The sequence below is a fragment of the Drosophila gunungcola genome, unplaced genomic scaffold (genome assembly GCF_025200985.1).
Source record: "Drosophila gunungcola strain Sukarami unplaced genomic scaffold, Dgunungcola_SK_2 000104F, whole genome shotgun sequence".
NCBI lineage: Eukaryota > Metazoa > Arthropoda > Insecta > Diptera > Drosophilidae > Drosophila > Drosophila gunungcola.
In genome coordinates this window covers 21,355-38,051 of record NW_026453266.1, presented here as the reverse complement: position 1 = coordinate 38,051, position 16,697 = coordinate 21,355, and the positions used below count along the sequence as shown (strand labels likewise).

The 16,697-nt window shown below is 42.6% G+C and overlaps 1 protein-coding gene across 1 annotated transcript; it reads right to left on the bottom strand.

The window, feature by feature from the left end:
- Positions 1-1,792: 1,792 nt before the first annotated feature.
- Positions 1,793-2,780, bottom strand: LOC128265238 (uncharacterized). The gene is made up of 2 exons (XM_053001113.1): positions 2,389-2,780; positions 1,793-2,233 (listed from the first exon to the last, which is right to left on the bottom strand). The coding sequence occupies exons 1-2, from the start codon at positions 2,509-2,511 to the stop codon at positions 1,796-1,798; spliced, it is 561 nt and encodes a 186-aa protein (XP_052857073.1). The 5' UTR covers positions 2,512-2,780; the 3' UTR covers positions 1,793-1,795.
- Between the last annotated feature and the right edge of the window lie 13,917 nt (positions 2,781-16,697).

Sequence of the window (16,697 nt, the reverse complement as noted above, 5' to 3'; positions counted from 1 at the left end):
CTGGGCAGGGTAGCTCGAACTGCATCATGTGATATGTTGTCGAAGGCTCCCTCTATGTCTAGAAAGGCACAGATAGCTATTTCTTTTCTGTCAATTGCCCCTTCTATGGTGCGACATAGTTGGTAAAGTGCAGTGTCTGTTGAACGGCCTGCTCTGTATGCATGCTGTGTGTTTTGCAGCGGACAGTCTCTGAGAGCTGTTCTTCTGATAATGTAGTCTACCAGTTTTCTCCAACGTTTTAAGACAAAACGAAGTTAAGCTGATAGGTCTGAAAGACTTTGGGCTGGTGATGTCTTTCTTCCCGATCTTGGGGATGAAGACCACCCTAGCGCTGCACCATGCACTTGGGATATACCCGAGGGCTAGGCTGCTCACCATTAGTCTTCTTAGGCGGGTTAGGAGTAGTTCCTGCCCCTGCTGTAAGAAAGCTGGAGAGATCATGTCTAATCCCGGTGATTTAAATGGTTGGAAGGTTCCAATAGCCCATTTGAGTTTCTCGGGCGTAACTATAGATTTGGCTGCTGCCCAGTCACTGGCTACTGTCCTAGGGGTTCTATGTTGATCACGCCTTGCGTTTCCCATAGTGGGAGTATTCCCCGGGAAATGCGTGTCAAATAGCAATTCTAATTTCTCTCGATCCGTGGAGGTGAAGGTGTTATTCCCTTTCTTCAGGGCTAAATTACTATCCGCTGCACTTTTAGCCATTGCTTTTTGCAGTCTCGCGCCCTCGTTGACGTTACTTATTGCCTCACAGAAGTTCCTATAGTTTTTCCGTTTGGCCTTCCTGATCTCTTTGTTGTAGAGCGTCAGGCTTTGCCTGTATAGTTCCCAGTTTCTATCAGTTTTTGGTTTGTTGAAGAGCTTCCGAGTGGTTACTCGTAGTCGTTCAAGACTAGCATTCCACCATGGTGCGTCTGTTTCCCGCCTCTGTCTGCCTAGAGGACAACTGTCTTCAAAGGCATTTACTATCTTGTGGCCCAGGTTGTCTACCGCTCTGTCTAATTCCAAGGGATGTCTAGGGTATCCTGACGGTTCGTTGGAAAGATTGAGCTCTAGAGTTGACCTGAATTTGTCCCAGTTTGTTTTTCTGGGGTTTCTTTTAGGGTTACATCTTTTTGTTTGAAGGCTACTTCAAACAAAATTGTCCTGTGGTCGGACATTGATTCTTCTGGTGACACATGCCAGTTCTTAATGTGGGGTTTAAAAGAATTGGTTACTAGAGTTATGTCTAGCACCTCTTCTCGTACCCTAGTAACAAATTTCGGCCTGGCACCGACATTACAGATCTCTAGGTTATTGTTTAAAATAAATTCTAGTAATTGCTCACCTCTGTTGTTGACATCCATGCTACCCCAGATCACGTGATGTGCGTTGGCATCACATCCTATGATGAGGGGGATCTTGTTCGTCCGGCAGTGGTCCACTAGCCCGGGTATTCCTGGCGGTGGACAGGCCTCCTCCCCGGCAAAGTAGGCGGAGGCCACTGCTAGCTTCGGTGCAGCTTCTGTGCCGTTGATGGTTACGGCGACGCAGTCTCTGCTCATGAACTCTGAAAAGATACTATAATTGATATCTTTCCTTATAACGATGCATGATCTGGGAGGTGATCCTCCTGGATCGCATATTACCTTAGTGTCCTTCGTGTACAGGCCTTTTATGCCATGGTGCCACCATGGCTCCTGTACAAGGGCTAGCCCGAGGTGTTGGGAGGTGAACATCCTCGCCAAGACAGCAGATGCTGCTTTGGCCCGATGGATGTTTACCTGGGCTAGCCGAGTGCTGCTTGTTGCAGCTATCACTCCGAGGTTTTATGCTCCGTGAGGTCTGGTGAAGAGAGAGAGCAAGTCTCTCCACCACCGTCTATCACGGTAACCTCGGCTTCTTCGCAGCTTTCGTCCAGGAGGAGCTCCTGGGCCAGCTCTTGGGATGACATAGGGTGTCCATCCCCTTGGTCGTCCCCAATGTCCATGCTGGTGATGGATTGTTCATCCTGCTCACCACTCTGTAGCTTCGGCCCCACATTCAGTGGTTCGAGGGTATCCTCGACAACCTTGCATGTGCCGTCATTGGGCGTCTCTTCCGGAGCTCTCTTGGTCTTTTTCAGACCGCTCACGGTGACGTGGCCAAACCGGAAGTTGAGTTTGTGGTCACGCTCCACTATCTCATCCCTTCCGGTCTGGTCCATCCCTACGACCAGGAGTGCACCAGCTCCGTCGTTCTTCCTGGAGATGACCTTCCAGGCGTTCGTCTCGACCCGGTTTTGGAAACCAATGAAGGCCAATATTTCCTCATTGGTCCGGTCGGAGCTCCTCGGGCAGATCAACGTGGCGTTGTACGCTGCCGGGATGTTTCTAGGGGTACTCCCTTCCACGTCCGCAGCTGAGGTACGGCAATCTTGAGCCAATCAGCTGAGCCTTCATCCAGGCAGTCGATAATCAGGTAACCCACCCTGAAGTGGATTCCCCTGAACACGACGGGACCGCTCCACGCTGACGTGAGCATCTCGTCCATGACCGACTCCTGGAGCCCGGATAGTTCCTCTGCGGTCAGGCTGGCCGCCGGGAAACCCTCCGGGAGTATAGCCACCCTAATGAGGGTGGCTTTCTTGGCAGCCTCCGCCTAAGTCGGACGGGGTCCGATGACCGGTGGTGCCGAGCTAGAGGGTCTTCCTCCAGCGGTTGTCGGCTTCTGGTTTTGGTGGGGCTGGGAAGGTATCTTCCTGGCCTGCACTTTTGCCTTTTCTGCCGCTGCTGCTGATGTGCTAGGCCCCTCTTGCTCAGGGACCCGTGAGGACGTTTCACTAGCCCCTGGGCCGTGCCTAGACCTTTTGGGGGTGTCCGTTGGTGGTGTGCGGCTGGTGTTCAGCCGTTTGCCAGCCGGTGCTGCCCCCAATGCCAGCTGCTCCCTCGGCTCCTTTGCCTTCTTCAAGGCCTCCTCCGGTGTCATGCCCTGCATGAGGTACCTCAGGTACCACTTTACCTTTGACCCTGGCAGGCCACGCCTGTTGGGGTCGTCCAGTCCTCCGGGCTGTCCTAGGGCTGGAAGAGCGTCCTGCTTCTTCAGCTGTCTGATTGAGGTTGGCCTATCAGACGCGAGAGGTCAAATAGTCAGGCACCGAGGTGAGATGTGGGGGATAGGATGGAGGTAGGTAGTTGTGAGGGAGGGGGTGTGTAAGGCTACGGTATTAAGACGGCCAAACAAGCGTCTTGTCGGTATACCTCCATCGGTATACCCGCGTTTGTCCGGGGTTGCTAATTTGCTTGCGCTTATTCGCAACTAACCTTCCCAGAAGGTCGTTCGCTATCCGCAACCGGCGACCCGCCTGGTGGCCTCAGCTAAGCCTCCCTTCGAACCATCCCACTAGTTCTTGAGGACCGAGAACCAATTTACATAACCTCCAAAGAATTTTGGAAGTTCCAATGCGGGCAGCGAAGTTGGCCTATGCCGAGCTTGTTTTCTGATGGGAGCCGGCTAAAGTCGAGTGGGAAAGCATTTGCGAGACCCGTTTTGAAATCTCTGATAGAATCGAGGATTTTAGAATCAAAACAGTGTCATCAAATTTTTTACTTAAATCACTGTCCAACGGTCACAATCCAATTTCTCAATTCCTCACTTACTTAGTTTTATTTTTCTTATAAATGCCACTACATTATGTTATTTGTGTTTTCCTCGCGAACTAGATAACTGCCCACTATGCTAATAGGGCCCGCGCGTAGCAGCTTTGATTTTATTAAATTGATTATGGTAGAAAGAAACAACCCTTTTTAACTACTAGCCTTGGGATAAGGAAGAGAAATGAGCAATGTTAACGACCGATTTGACCAAACTTATAATTACGAGCGAGTGTTCTTTATTTTTCAGAACATAAAAATCAACTAAATACAGTTCTTCAACATAAATCTAATATATAAGCATTTCGAATCTGTTATACGCAAAGCTTTAGTTAAAGGATGCCTAGGAATTCTGGATAGCGCGTCGGTTATGTGGTTGTTTTTTTTCGGTATCTAATTTAATGATAACATTTATATTCGGACAAAGGAGTTTTTAAAATTTGTAATGGAGTTTCCAGTACTCACACTCTACTCACTCACGCTCTACTCACTAACGCTCTACTCACTCACACTCTACTCACTCACACACCCTTCTCACTCAGACTTTTATATTTGTAAAATCCTTCGTTGCCGTTCCGTTCCATTTTCTTTCTTGTCTTTTCCAATTATCCTTGTTTGAATTCCTTGTGTAGTTTTTTTTACACATTAGATTTTTGATTGTTTTTGTAGATGTCCGGTTGATTTCCTATCATTTTCACGGTCGCCATATCATAACGTAAAGTAAGTTAACTCCTAAATCGGAATTTTTATTTTAAAAATCATAACTGTTACGGTATCTGGAAAAGATAAACCAAAAAATTAAAAGAATCAAAACCATTCTGGAGAGAAGGCTAAACTAAGCTGACTTACATTCCCTCCAGACGACAAAGCGCGAAAGAGAAGAAGAAATTCCCTCTCTTTAAGTACATAGCGGTCGGAGAGCTCTTGGTGCAAATTCTCTTTACTTTTCAAAGACTATCTGACGTCAGTTCGGGAAAGTGCAATAGATCGTGCAATGCTAGACACAGTGGTACAGACACTGAGATTTTGAAAGGAAAATGACAATATACTAATTTTAAACTCTGACAGAGGAAACAAGACAGTGGCTATGGACAAAGATACTTACAACCAAAAAATGGACAACATATTGTAAGAGAAAAACACATACAGAATATTGCGAAAGGATCCAACATCATGGCTTCAAACCAAAAACAATGAATAATCATGTACACACTTTTTACACGGACCGAAAGGAATATGTTAGTCACCAAAACAGCACTACCACCACGGATGTACGGAATACCAATTATTCTCAAGGAAGGGACTCCCTTAAAACCCATATGCTCATCGATTGGATCATCATCATATGGGCTTTGTAAATAAATTATAAACATATTAAAGAACATCACGACGGACTCGTTCTAAAATATTAAAAACTCAGTGGAATCAAGGGAAGATATTGATGATGAAATATTAATATCATTCGATGTAGTCTCGTTATTCCCCAGTATACCGATAGATCTTGCACTAGACAGAATCAGAGAAAAATGAACAAAAATAGAACAACACACAGATATTAAAAACAAAACCGTTTATGTCCAATTCTGCATTCAAGACAACAGATACTTTAAATTCAAGGACGATATATATGCACAACTGAAGGGAATGCCGATGGGATTCCCTGCTTCACCAATTATCGCAGATATAGTAATGAACGAGCTTATTTAGACTCAACGGTTCATAGACATGGAAATACTTTAAAACTAAAGTGGTATACAAAAACCAACAGCATCAAGAAGAATCATAAACTTAAATTCCAAACACCCAAAGGCAATAAATTATAAAACTGCTGAATGTTGTATTCATCGGATGCTAACCATTTCTGGCCAAATATTTCACGAAGAAAGCAAAGAAGAGATTAGACTTATTCTAAAATACTATAACTTCCGGAAGCATTTAAGAAAAACATTAATAAAAAGACACCAAAACATTGACCAAAAACCAAAATGCCCAGAATCCAAACAGTTTATGTCCGCAATATAAATACCAAGAATATCAGAACGCTTAAAGGACTCCGAATGTTACGATAAATGTTTAGCAAAACAAAGTCAAAAATTCAAATGTTCGATAAAAACAATGTTATATACAAAATTCTGTGCAATGGAGACGACAATGATAAATGTGAAAGCATATATGTAGAAACCAAAAAACATGATACCCAATAGAATAGTAATCATAAATGAAACTTGACTTGGTTGCCACTAGGTCAGAAAATATTACATAATTTTTGACGGACAGCCTTGACTATTGGGGATTGTATTGAACGGTTGGTGACAATCCATTTGATACTCAAGTGTAATGGAAAGGGGATTGTGGCGGAACCATAGCCTGATCGTGCTACGATCAATCGACAGTTGAGCTTGCAGGATCCATACTAGCGCTTGGGCTTGCGGCATACGGCTGCGAAATGTCCAACACAGTTGCAGTTGAAACATTTATTAGTCGTACCCAAACCAGTTCATCAAAAACAGGGAGCATCTCTGTCACCATGGTCAGCAAATAATTGTTATTAGATAATGATATGCCAGATCTGGCATCCTCGGCGATGACGTTTTTCAAATCTAATGGGACAGCATTATTGTTATTGGATGTGGCCACGTTGTTTTGACATTGTGGAATATCGTTTGTTAAGGATGCGGTCACACCGTCTACCGGCTGATGCCGATAAACTTCCTTTTTCAGCAACTCGTTTTCCAATTAGAGTAATTGCAACTGACGCTTTATGGATTCCAACGAAACGTTGTTTCGGGTTTCGCCGTTATCTTGGCAAGTGAGCGATGTAGCCTCGGCTTTATTGTTCTCATTGCCGTCTGCTGACAAATTGGGCCTTTCCTCTGATCCAGCTTCTGCCGCGCAAATGTCCTTGGAACCCAACGTTGCGCAAACTCCACGGGCTTTGGGAAATACTTTATTTAGACGCCATGCGAGTGCCGCGTTGTTGCCGCATTTCTGGAATCCGAGGTTTCCAACCATCTTCGAAATTCTGCTGCACTGTAGTCGTCTACACCGATGGTTTCCATTTTTACTCACTCGTAGACTAAAAAAAAATTTTTTGAAATTGTTTGTGGCAAGTTTAAAAGAGACATACAAAGGAAATAATAGGAATTGAATTTGCCCGTAGTAATGCTAGTGCGGCGAGAGAGAGTGCTGCCCTGAGCACCAGACAAGGAATGGAAGAGTCAGAGAGAGACGGCAATATTATGGAGCAGCGAAGCGCCGTGTGCAAAAGGAAATAACGGGACAGCACCGGACTTGGGACTTTGATATTGGTGCCCTGCGCAGAGGGCAAAAGTTCGAATGGTAAAACCGTGGATTTTGGACCAGGAGGCATAGAGACACCGAGAATAACCGGTAAACAGAGGCCTATATAAGCAGTCTGGACTCTGGAAACGGGATCAGTCAGTCATCAGTCAATCATCAAGCAGTTATCACGACACATCGAATCAACGTCAGCGAGGAGCAGAGTCGTGCGGAGTCAAAAAGGTGCAAGATCGCTACGTCGTGAAAAACTCCCCACAAATTAAAAAGCAAATGCAGTATAAACACACGCAAGCAGTGGCCTACCAGTGACCAGTTACGCGGCGAATTCGCCTGTAGTAACTGTAGTGCGGCGAGAGAGAGTGGTGCCCTGAGGACCAGACAAGTAATGGGAGAGTCAGAGCGAGACGACAATATAAGGGAGTAGCGAAGGGCCGTGCATTGATGCCGTGCGCAGAGGGCGAAAGGTCGAACGGTAAAACCGTGGACTTTGGACCAGGAGCCAAGGAGACTCCGATAACTAGCGGTAAACAGAGGCCTATATAAGCAGGCCGAGCGCAGGAAGCTGGATCAGTCGTTTTCTACCAGTCAACAAGTATCAACGTGAAGAACCAAGTAGAGCCGTGCGGAGTCATCAAGGAAACAAGATCGCTACGTCGAGACGTTCGGGACTAAGAGCTAAAGTCTCTGAATTGAGACGAAGGTAGCTGAGGTCCTTACGGCATCACACGGCTAAGTCCAGGCGCTTTGTCACAACTTCTTTCGCTGTTTGAGCTTGGCATCCCACCCGGCGTGTCCGACAGAGTTGAACAAATGGAGACCTTCGACAAGGAACCGTGGGCACGGAAGAAAAGGGGTATAGAACTAGCAGCCTGCCTAAAAGGACTGCACTGGTGAAATCCGGCGTATGTCAGATCGTCCCGCTAGAATTGTACAGGTCCTGATGCGTCTAGCCCGGAAGGACGCGCGTTTGTTCAGCTAGTGTCTCGAAAGGCGTATGCTTTGAGAGCACAGCAGTTCAACGCTAGAGTCCCAGAACGGCAGCTTACCGAATCGCGAGCGCTACGTCAGCTAGGAGCCTAGCCAATCAACATATCTGGAAGCAGATCAATGACAACGAGGACACCACGAAAGACGAACAACAAGCGCCGTGCGAGCATCAGATACGTTGACTTCTAAAGTCTGCGGGACAGAGGGTATGGTGGAAGCGTTCGTCCAGATCCTGGCGTTTGACCCAGTGACTGCGTTGGCGGCTTCCGGCGTACGCTTGAACCGTCAGGTAGAAACTGAGCAGACGTCCGGTGCGACCGGCCAGGACAGAGCAAAGGATGCGGCTGCGAAAGGTGTGCGCCTTGAGAGCACAGTGCCTGTTCACACTAGTCTGGGAACGGTGACGCATCCCTAGGCTCTGTTAGTCCGCCGAGCAAAATGCAGCCGAGGTCACCACGAACGTAGCAGGCGACGGAGACTTCATCCAAGAGCAGTCATAACCAAGCAAGCCGTTCAACGTGGGAAGAAACCGACGGCGGAGCGTATTTCTACACATAGGCCGAGGGTCAAGTCGGCGAATAAAGATTCTTGTACACTTCTGATCTTTCTGTACGTTCTCACTCATCAATAGGGTGGTCACGTTTATATAAATTTGGTGGGACGGATACATTCATCTTCTGAGCTAGCCGCAGATAATTAACAAAATCAGTTCTTTACAATGTATGTTTGACTGCTTGCTACAGTATTAATATGATCCCGATATAAGTGACGCAAGTTTAAAGCATCCTTTTTTACAGATCCCACATTTAGTTCTCAGAATTTTTGATTGAGCTCTTTGGATTGTTTCTAAGTTACTAACGCGAGCGTTCCCCCATAGTAAGCAGCCATACGTCGAAATTGGCTTTAAGACTGCATTGTTCAAAAGTACTGTATACTCCAGCTTTATCGGTGCAACGGGCGTTTACTAGCCAATGTAGACTCCCAGCTCTAATTTTGAGTAGATTTCTTTAAGCTTCTATGTGCTTACGCCAAGTAAGACGTCTATCCAAGTGCACTCCAAGGTATGTTACTTCAGTAGCTTGTGAAACATTGATATTGTTTAAACATAAAATTACATTTGTATTGTCCCGTATAAGATGGTTTGGTATCTTATATGTTTGACATATAAAAAGAGTCAATGTTTTTGTGACGTCCCATACAGAAATAGCTACGAATATTATTCTGTTTTTCACAAGCCACATCATCAAAAATCATAATTGAGTTATTTTTAGCTTCGGTCCGTGCTAAAACAGTTTCAGTTTCCATACCCTTAATTAGTTTTAAAAGTTTTTACAAATAATCATATCATAAACTTTTTGAAATCACGTATATATCTGCAAATCTCAGACCATCTGGACTCTTAATTAGACTGATCATAATATTAGTTTTCCCGTAGTTTGATGGACCAACCAGAAGGACTCCTATTGTGTTTGTAAATAAATGGTGGGTGATTTACCTTGTTCCTATTTTTAATATTACGAACAAGGATGTTATTTTTTTTAGCTTTTCAAGTCGTATTCTTTTATAATTATTGTTATTTAGCATAAATCTTTAGTGTAGAAACATAATATAGAATGGGGAAACTTTTTTATAATCACATCAGTCAATAATAAATACAAAAAAAAACTCTAAGAAAAATGTTAAAGTTAAAATATTGAGAGTGGGGAGATTAACTTGTATGACTCGAATGCAGGAGTTCCCACTGGATAGCTTACCACAAAACCAACAAGAAAGGAAGCAAAATTCGGCAAGCCGAAGTTCATATACCCTTGCAGCTATTGCAAGAACTAAATATTTTGAAAACATTAAAATTAAGATTTACTTGCGTATTTGTTAAAAACATTGAAGCTATGATGATTTGCAGCTCAATTAATAGATAGTTATTTTATATATTTATATTATTTCTATGGGAGCCATATGATATAGTCGTCCGATTTTGATGAAATTTATACCGTAATTCTGAAAAATTAACCATTACTAAGTCTGCGGGACAGAGGGTATGGTGGAAGCGTTCGTCCAGATCCTGGCGTTTGACCCAATGACTGCGTTGGCGGCTTCCGGCGTACGCTTGAACCGTCAGGTAGAAACTGAGCAGACGTCCGGTGCGACCGGCCAGGACAGAGCAAAGGATGCGGCTGCGAAAGGTGTGCGCCTTGAGAGCACAGTGCCTGTTCACACTAGTCTGGGAACGGTGACGCATCCCTAGGCTCTGTTAGTCCGCCGAGCAAAACGCAGCCGAAGTCACCACGAACGTAGCAGGCGACGGAGACTTCATCCAAGAGCAGTCATAACCAAGCAAGCCGTTCAACGTGGGAAGAAACCGACGGCGGAGCGTATTTCTACACATAGGCCGAGGGTCAAGTCGGCGAATAAAGATTCTTGTACACTTCTGATCTTTCTGTGCGTTCTCACTCATCAATAGGGTGGTCACGTTTATATAAATTTGGTGGGACGGATACATTCATCTTCTGAGCTAGCCGCAGATAATTAACAAAATCAGTTCTTTACAATGTATGTTTGACTGCTTGCTACAGTATTAATATGATCCCGATATAAGTGACGCAATTTTAAGCATCCTTTTTTACAGATCCCACATTTAGTTCTCAGAATTTTTGATTGAGCTCTTTGGATTGTTTCTAAGTTACTAACGCGAGCGTTCCCCCATAGTAAGCAGCCATACGTCGAAATTGGCTTTAGGACTGCATTGTTCAAAAGTACTGTATACTCCAGCTTTATCGGTGAACGGGCGTTTACTAGCCAATGTAGACTCCCAGCTCTAATTTTGAGTAGATTTCTTTAAGCTTCTATGTGCTTACGCCAAGTAAGACGTCTATCCAAGTGCACTCCAAGGTATGTTACTTCAGTAGCTCGTGAAACATTGATATTGTTTAAACATAAAATTACATTTGTATTGTCCCGTATAAGATGGTTTGGTATCTTATATGTTTGACATATAAAAAGAGTCAATGTTTTTGTGACGTCCCATACAGAAATAGCTACGAATATTATTCTGTTTTTCACAAGCCACATCATCAAAAATCATAATTGAGTTATTTTTAGCTTCGGTCCGTGCTAAAACAGTTTCAGTTTCCATACCCATAATTAGTTTTAAAAGTTTTTACAAATAATCATATCATAAACTTTTTGAAATCACGTATATATCTGCAAATCTCAGACCATCTGGACTCTTAATTAGACTGATCATAATATTAGTTTTCCCGTAGTTTGATGGACCAACCAGAAGGACTCCTATTGTGTTTGTAAATAAATGGTGGGTGATTTACCTTGTTCCTATTTTTAATATTACGAACAAGGATGTTATTTTTTTTTAGCTTTTCAAGTCGTATTCTTTTATAATTATTGTTATTTAGCATAAATCTTTAGTGTAGAAACATAATATAGAATGGGGAAACTTTTTTATAATCACATCAGTCAATAATAAATACAAAAAAAAACTCTAAGAAAAATGTTAAAGTTAAAATATTGAGAGTGGGGAGATTAACTTGTATGACTCGAATGCAGGAGTTCCCACTGGATAGCTTACCACAAAACCAACAAGAAAGGAAGCAAAATTCGGCAAGCCGAAGTTCATATACCCTTGCAGCTATTGCAAGAACTAAATATTTTTGAAAACATTAAAATTAAGATTTACTTGCGTATTTGTTAAAAACATTGAAGCTATGATGATTTGCAGCTCAATTAATAGATAGTTATTTTATATATTTATATTATTTCTATGGGAGCCATATGATATAGTCGTCCGATTTTGATGAAATTTATACCGTAATTCTGAAAAATTAACCATTACTAAGTCTGCGGGACAGAGGGTATGGTGGAAGCGTTCGTCCAGATCCTGGCGTTTGACCCAATGACTGCGTTGGCGGCTTCCGGCGTACGCTTGAACCGTCAGGTAGAAACTGAGCAGACGTCCGCTGCGACCGGCCAGGACAGAGCAAAGGATGCGGCTGCGAAAGGTGTGCGCCTTGAGAGCACAGTGCCTGTTCACACTAGTCTGGGAACGGTGACGCATCCCTAGGCTCTGTTAGTCCGCCGAGCAAAACGCAGCCGAAGTCACCACGAACGTAGCAGGCGACGGAGACTTCATCCAAGAGCAGTCATAACCAAGCAAGCCGTTCAACGTGGGAAGAAACCGACGGCGGAGCGTATTTCTACACATAGGCCGAGGGTCAAGTCGGCGAATAAAGATTCTTGTACACTTCTGATCTTTCTGTGCGTTCTCACTCATCAATAGGGTGGTCACGTTTATATAAATTTGGTGGGACGGATACATTCATCTTCTGAGCTAGCCGCAGATAATTAACAAAATCAGTTCTTTACAATGTATGTTTGACTGCTTGCTACAGTATTAATATGATCCCGATATAAGTGACGCAAGTTTAAAGCATCCTTTTTTACATATCCCACATTTAGTTCTCAGAATTTTTGATTGAGCTCTTTGGATTGTTTCTAAGTTACTAACGCGAGCGTTCCCCCATAGTAAGCAGCCATACGTCGAAATTGGCTTTAGGACTGCATTGTTCAAAAGTACTTTATACTCCAGCTTTATCGGTGAACGGGCGTTTACTAGCCAATGTAGACTCCCAGCTCTAATTTTGAGTAGATTTCTTTAAGCTTCTATGTGCTTACGCCAAGTAAGACGTCTCTCCAAGTGCACTCCAAGGTATGTTACTTCAGTAGCTTGTGAAACATTGATATTGTTTAAACATAAAATTACATTTGTATTGTCCCGTATAAGATGGTTTGGTATCTTATATGTTTGACATATAAAAAGAGTCAATGTTTTTGTGACGTCCCATACAGAAATAGCTACGAATATTATTCTGTTTTTCACAAGCCACATCATCAAAAATCATAATTGAGTTATTTTTAGCTTCGGTCCGTGCTAAAACAGTTTCAGTTTCCATACCCTTAATTAGTTTTAAAAGTTTTTACAAATAATCATATCATAAACTTTTTGAAATCACGTATATATCTGCAAATCTCAGACCATCTGGACTCTTAATTAGACTGATCATAATATTAGTTTTCCCGTAGTTTGATGGACCAACCAGAAGGACTCCTATTGTGTTTGTAAATAAATGGTGGGTGATTTACCTTGTTCCTATTTTTAATATTACGAACAAGGATGTTATTTTTTTTTAGCTTTTCAAGTCGTATTCTTTTATAATTATTGTTATTTAGCATAAATCTTTAGTGTAGAAACATAATATAGAATGGGGAAACTTTTTTATAATCACATCAGTCAATAATAAATACAAAAAAAAACTCTAAGAAAAATGTTAAAGTTAAAATATTGAGAGTGGGGAGATTAACTTGTATGACTCGAATGCAGGAGTTCCCACTGGATAGCTTACCACAAAACCAACAAGAAAGGAAGCAAAATTCGGCAAGCCGAAGAAGCCGGCTATTGCAAGAACTAAATATTTTTGAAAACATTAAAATTAAGATTTACTTGCGTATTTGTTAAAAACATTGAAGCTATGATGATTTGCAGCTCAATTAATAGATAGTTATTTTATATATTTATATTATTTCTATGGGAGCCATATGATATAGTCGTCCGATTTTGATGAAATTTATACCGTAATTCTGAAAAATTAACCATTACTATATGTCGAAGAACTAATAAAAAAATCAGCAAAGTTATAGTTTTTTTGTATTTATTTCCGCTACTGACGAAGAGGTTGACGAAGCTACCGAAGCTGAGAAGAAGAAACCGAAGCCCGCCCCAATACACATCCGGGAGAAAAGCTGCAATGCACTTGTTAACAAAATAATTGAGCTTATTGGAAAAGATAAATTCCATATAATTCCCCTTGTGAAGGGCAGCATACACGAAACAAAAGTTCAAACGAAGAACGAAGACAATTACCGAGTGTTGTCTAAATATCTTAATGACAAGAAAAAGAACTTCTACACGTACCAACTTAAAAGCAGCAAGGGTCTGCAAGTTGTACTTAAAGGAATTGAATCCGATGTAACACCTGAAGAAGTAAAAAATGCACTACAAGACAAAGGTTTTAACACTAAGGCAGTCTTCAATATCTTGAACAGGGATAGGAAACCGCAACCACTCTTCAAGATAGAGCTGGAACCGGAAACTAAGCCCCTTAATAGAAACGAAGTGCTCCCCATATACAAACTTCAGTTCCTTCTCCACCGTACAATCACAGTAGAGCAACCACATAAGCGCAATGGGCCGGTACAATGTACGAACTGCCAAGAATATGGCCATACAAAGTCATACTGCACACTACGCCCAGTGTGTGTAGTTTGTGGAGACCTTCATGACTCAGCACTCTGCCCAGCGAGCAAAAACGACTCCAATGTAAAAAAGTGCGGCAACTGTGGCGGCACTCATACAGCCAACTACAGAGGTTGCCCAATATACAAGGAGCTAAAAAGTCGCATCCATCAACGAGGAACCACTGCCCGCTCCCACAACACACAGCTCACAGCATCAAAATCAAACCCTGAAGTCTTTTTTTCGACTGCACCCAGCTCTTCACTAGGACCCGTAACCCTCAACAAAAATGTGACATTTGCAAGCGCTCTAAAATTAGGACTGGCTTCTCCTGTATCTAAAACTTCATTTCCACAAGCAGCATGTCTAGAACACAACATGACTCAACAACGTCAACCAACGGAGCAGACACAAAGCAACTTTGAAGCAATGATAGTGTAACGACCTGATTTCTATGTATTCTCGCTCGCTACGTTAACGGGCGGCTAGCTCAGAGAGGTTATGGGTTCGTTCCACCAAATTTATTTTGGGTGATTGCCTTTGACCAATGAATAACGCAAGAGTTCTGTTGGGATCGAAACTGTCTTTATTCGTCTCCTTGTACAAGCCTCGCGGCTCTTCAGCTGCTGCTGCTCCTCGTCGTCGTCCTCTGCGGCGTCGCTCCTCGTCGCTGTCCTTCGCGGCGTCGCTCCTCGTCGTCGACTGTTGCTGGTATCTGCCTCGTGACTCTGGATGTTATGCGAACATCCCCCGGTGGGGCTCGCGACTCCGGGCACGAAGTCTGCCGCGCCAGCTTCGGGGGTGGCGCCGTGTCCCGCGACGTCTCCGGCGGGGTTGGCCACTCCCATTGAGTTATTTTTAGCTTCGGTCCGTGCTAAAACAGTTTCAGTTTCCATACCCTTAATTAGTTTTAAAAGTTTTTACAAATAATCATATCATAAACTTTTTGAAATCACGTATATATCTGCAAATCTCAGACCATCTGGACTCTTAATTAGACTGATCATAATATTAGTTTTCCCGTAGTTTGACGGACCAACCAGAAGGACTCCTATTGTGTTTGTAAATAAATGGTGGGTGATTTACCTTGTTCCTATTTTTAATATTACGAACAAGGATGTTATTTTTTTTAGCTTTTCAAGTCGTATTCTTTTATAATTATTGTTATTTAGCATAAATCTTTAGTGTAGAAACATAATATAGAATGGGGAAACTTTTTTATAATCACATCAGTCAATAATAAATACAAAAAAAACTCTAAGAAAAATGTTAAAGTTAAAATATTGAGAGTGGGGAGATTAACTTGTATGACTCGAATGCAGGAGTTCCCACTGGATAGCTTACCACAAAACCAACAAGAAAGGAAGCAAAATTCGGCAAGCCGAAGAAGCCGGCTATTGCAAGAACTAAATATTTTTGAAAACATTAAAATTAAGATTTACTTGCGTATTTGTTAAAAACATTGAAGCTATGATGATTTGCAGCTCAATTAATAGATAGTTATTTTATATATTTATATTATTTCTATGGGAGCCATATGATATAGTCGTCCGATTTTGATGAAATTTATACCGTAATTCTGAAAAATTAACCATTACTATATGTCGAAGAACTAATAAAAAAATCAGCAAAGTTATAGTTTTTTTTGTATTTATTTCCGCTACTGACGAAGAGGTTGACGAAGCTACCGAAGCTGAGAAGAAGAAACCGAAGCCCGCCCCAATACACATCCGGGAGAAAAGCTGCAATGCACTTGTTAACAAAATAATTGAGCTTATTGGAAAAGATAAATTCCATATAATTCCCCTTGTGAAGGGCAGCATACACGAAACAAAAGTTCAAACGAAGAACGAAGACAATTACCGAGTGTTGTCTAAATATCTTAATGACAAGAAAAAGAACTTCTACACGTACCAACTTAAAAGCAGCAAGGGTCTGCAAGTTGTACTTAAAGGAATTGAATCCGATGTAACACCTGAAGAAGTAAAAAATGCACTACAAGACAAAGGTTTTAACACTAAGGCAGTCTTCAATATCTTGAACAGGGATAGGAAACCGCAACCACTCTTCAAGATAGAGCTGGAACCGGAAACTAAGCCCTTTAATAGAAACGAAGTGCACCCCATATACAAACTTCAGTTCCTTCTCCACCGTAGAATCACAGTAGAGCAACCACATAAGCGCAATGGGCCGGTACAATGTACGAACTGCCAAGAATATGGCCATACAAAGTCATACTGCACACTACGCCCAGTGTGTGTAGTTTGTGGAGACCTTCATGACTCAGCACTCTGCCCAGCGAGCAAAAACGACTCCAATGTAAAAAAGTGCGGCAACTGTGGCGGCACTCATACAGCCAACTACAGAGGTTGCCCAATATACAAGGAGCTAAAAAGTCGCATCCATCAACGAGGAACCACTGCCCGCTCCCACAACACACAGCTCACAGCATCAAAATCAAACCCTGAAGTCTTTTTTTCGACTGCACCCAGCTC

What these genes read in the sequence shown, in the direction of transcription:
- LOC128265238 (XM_053001113.1), bottom strand. Translation starts at nt 2,511, where the DNA reads ATGGACGAGATGCTCACGTCAGCGTGGAGCGGTCCCGTCGTGTTCAGG. An exon ending in CTGATTGGCTCAAGATTGCC is followed by an intron (nt 2,234 to 2,388) that starts GTACCTCAGCTG and finishes AACGCCTGGAAG; the next exon opens with GTCATCTCCAGGAAGAACGA.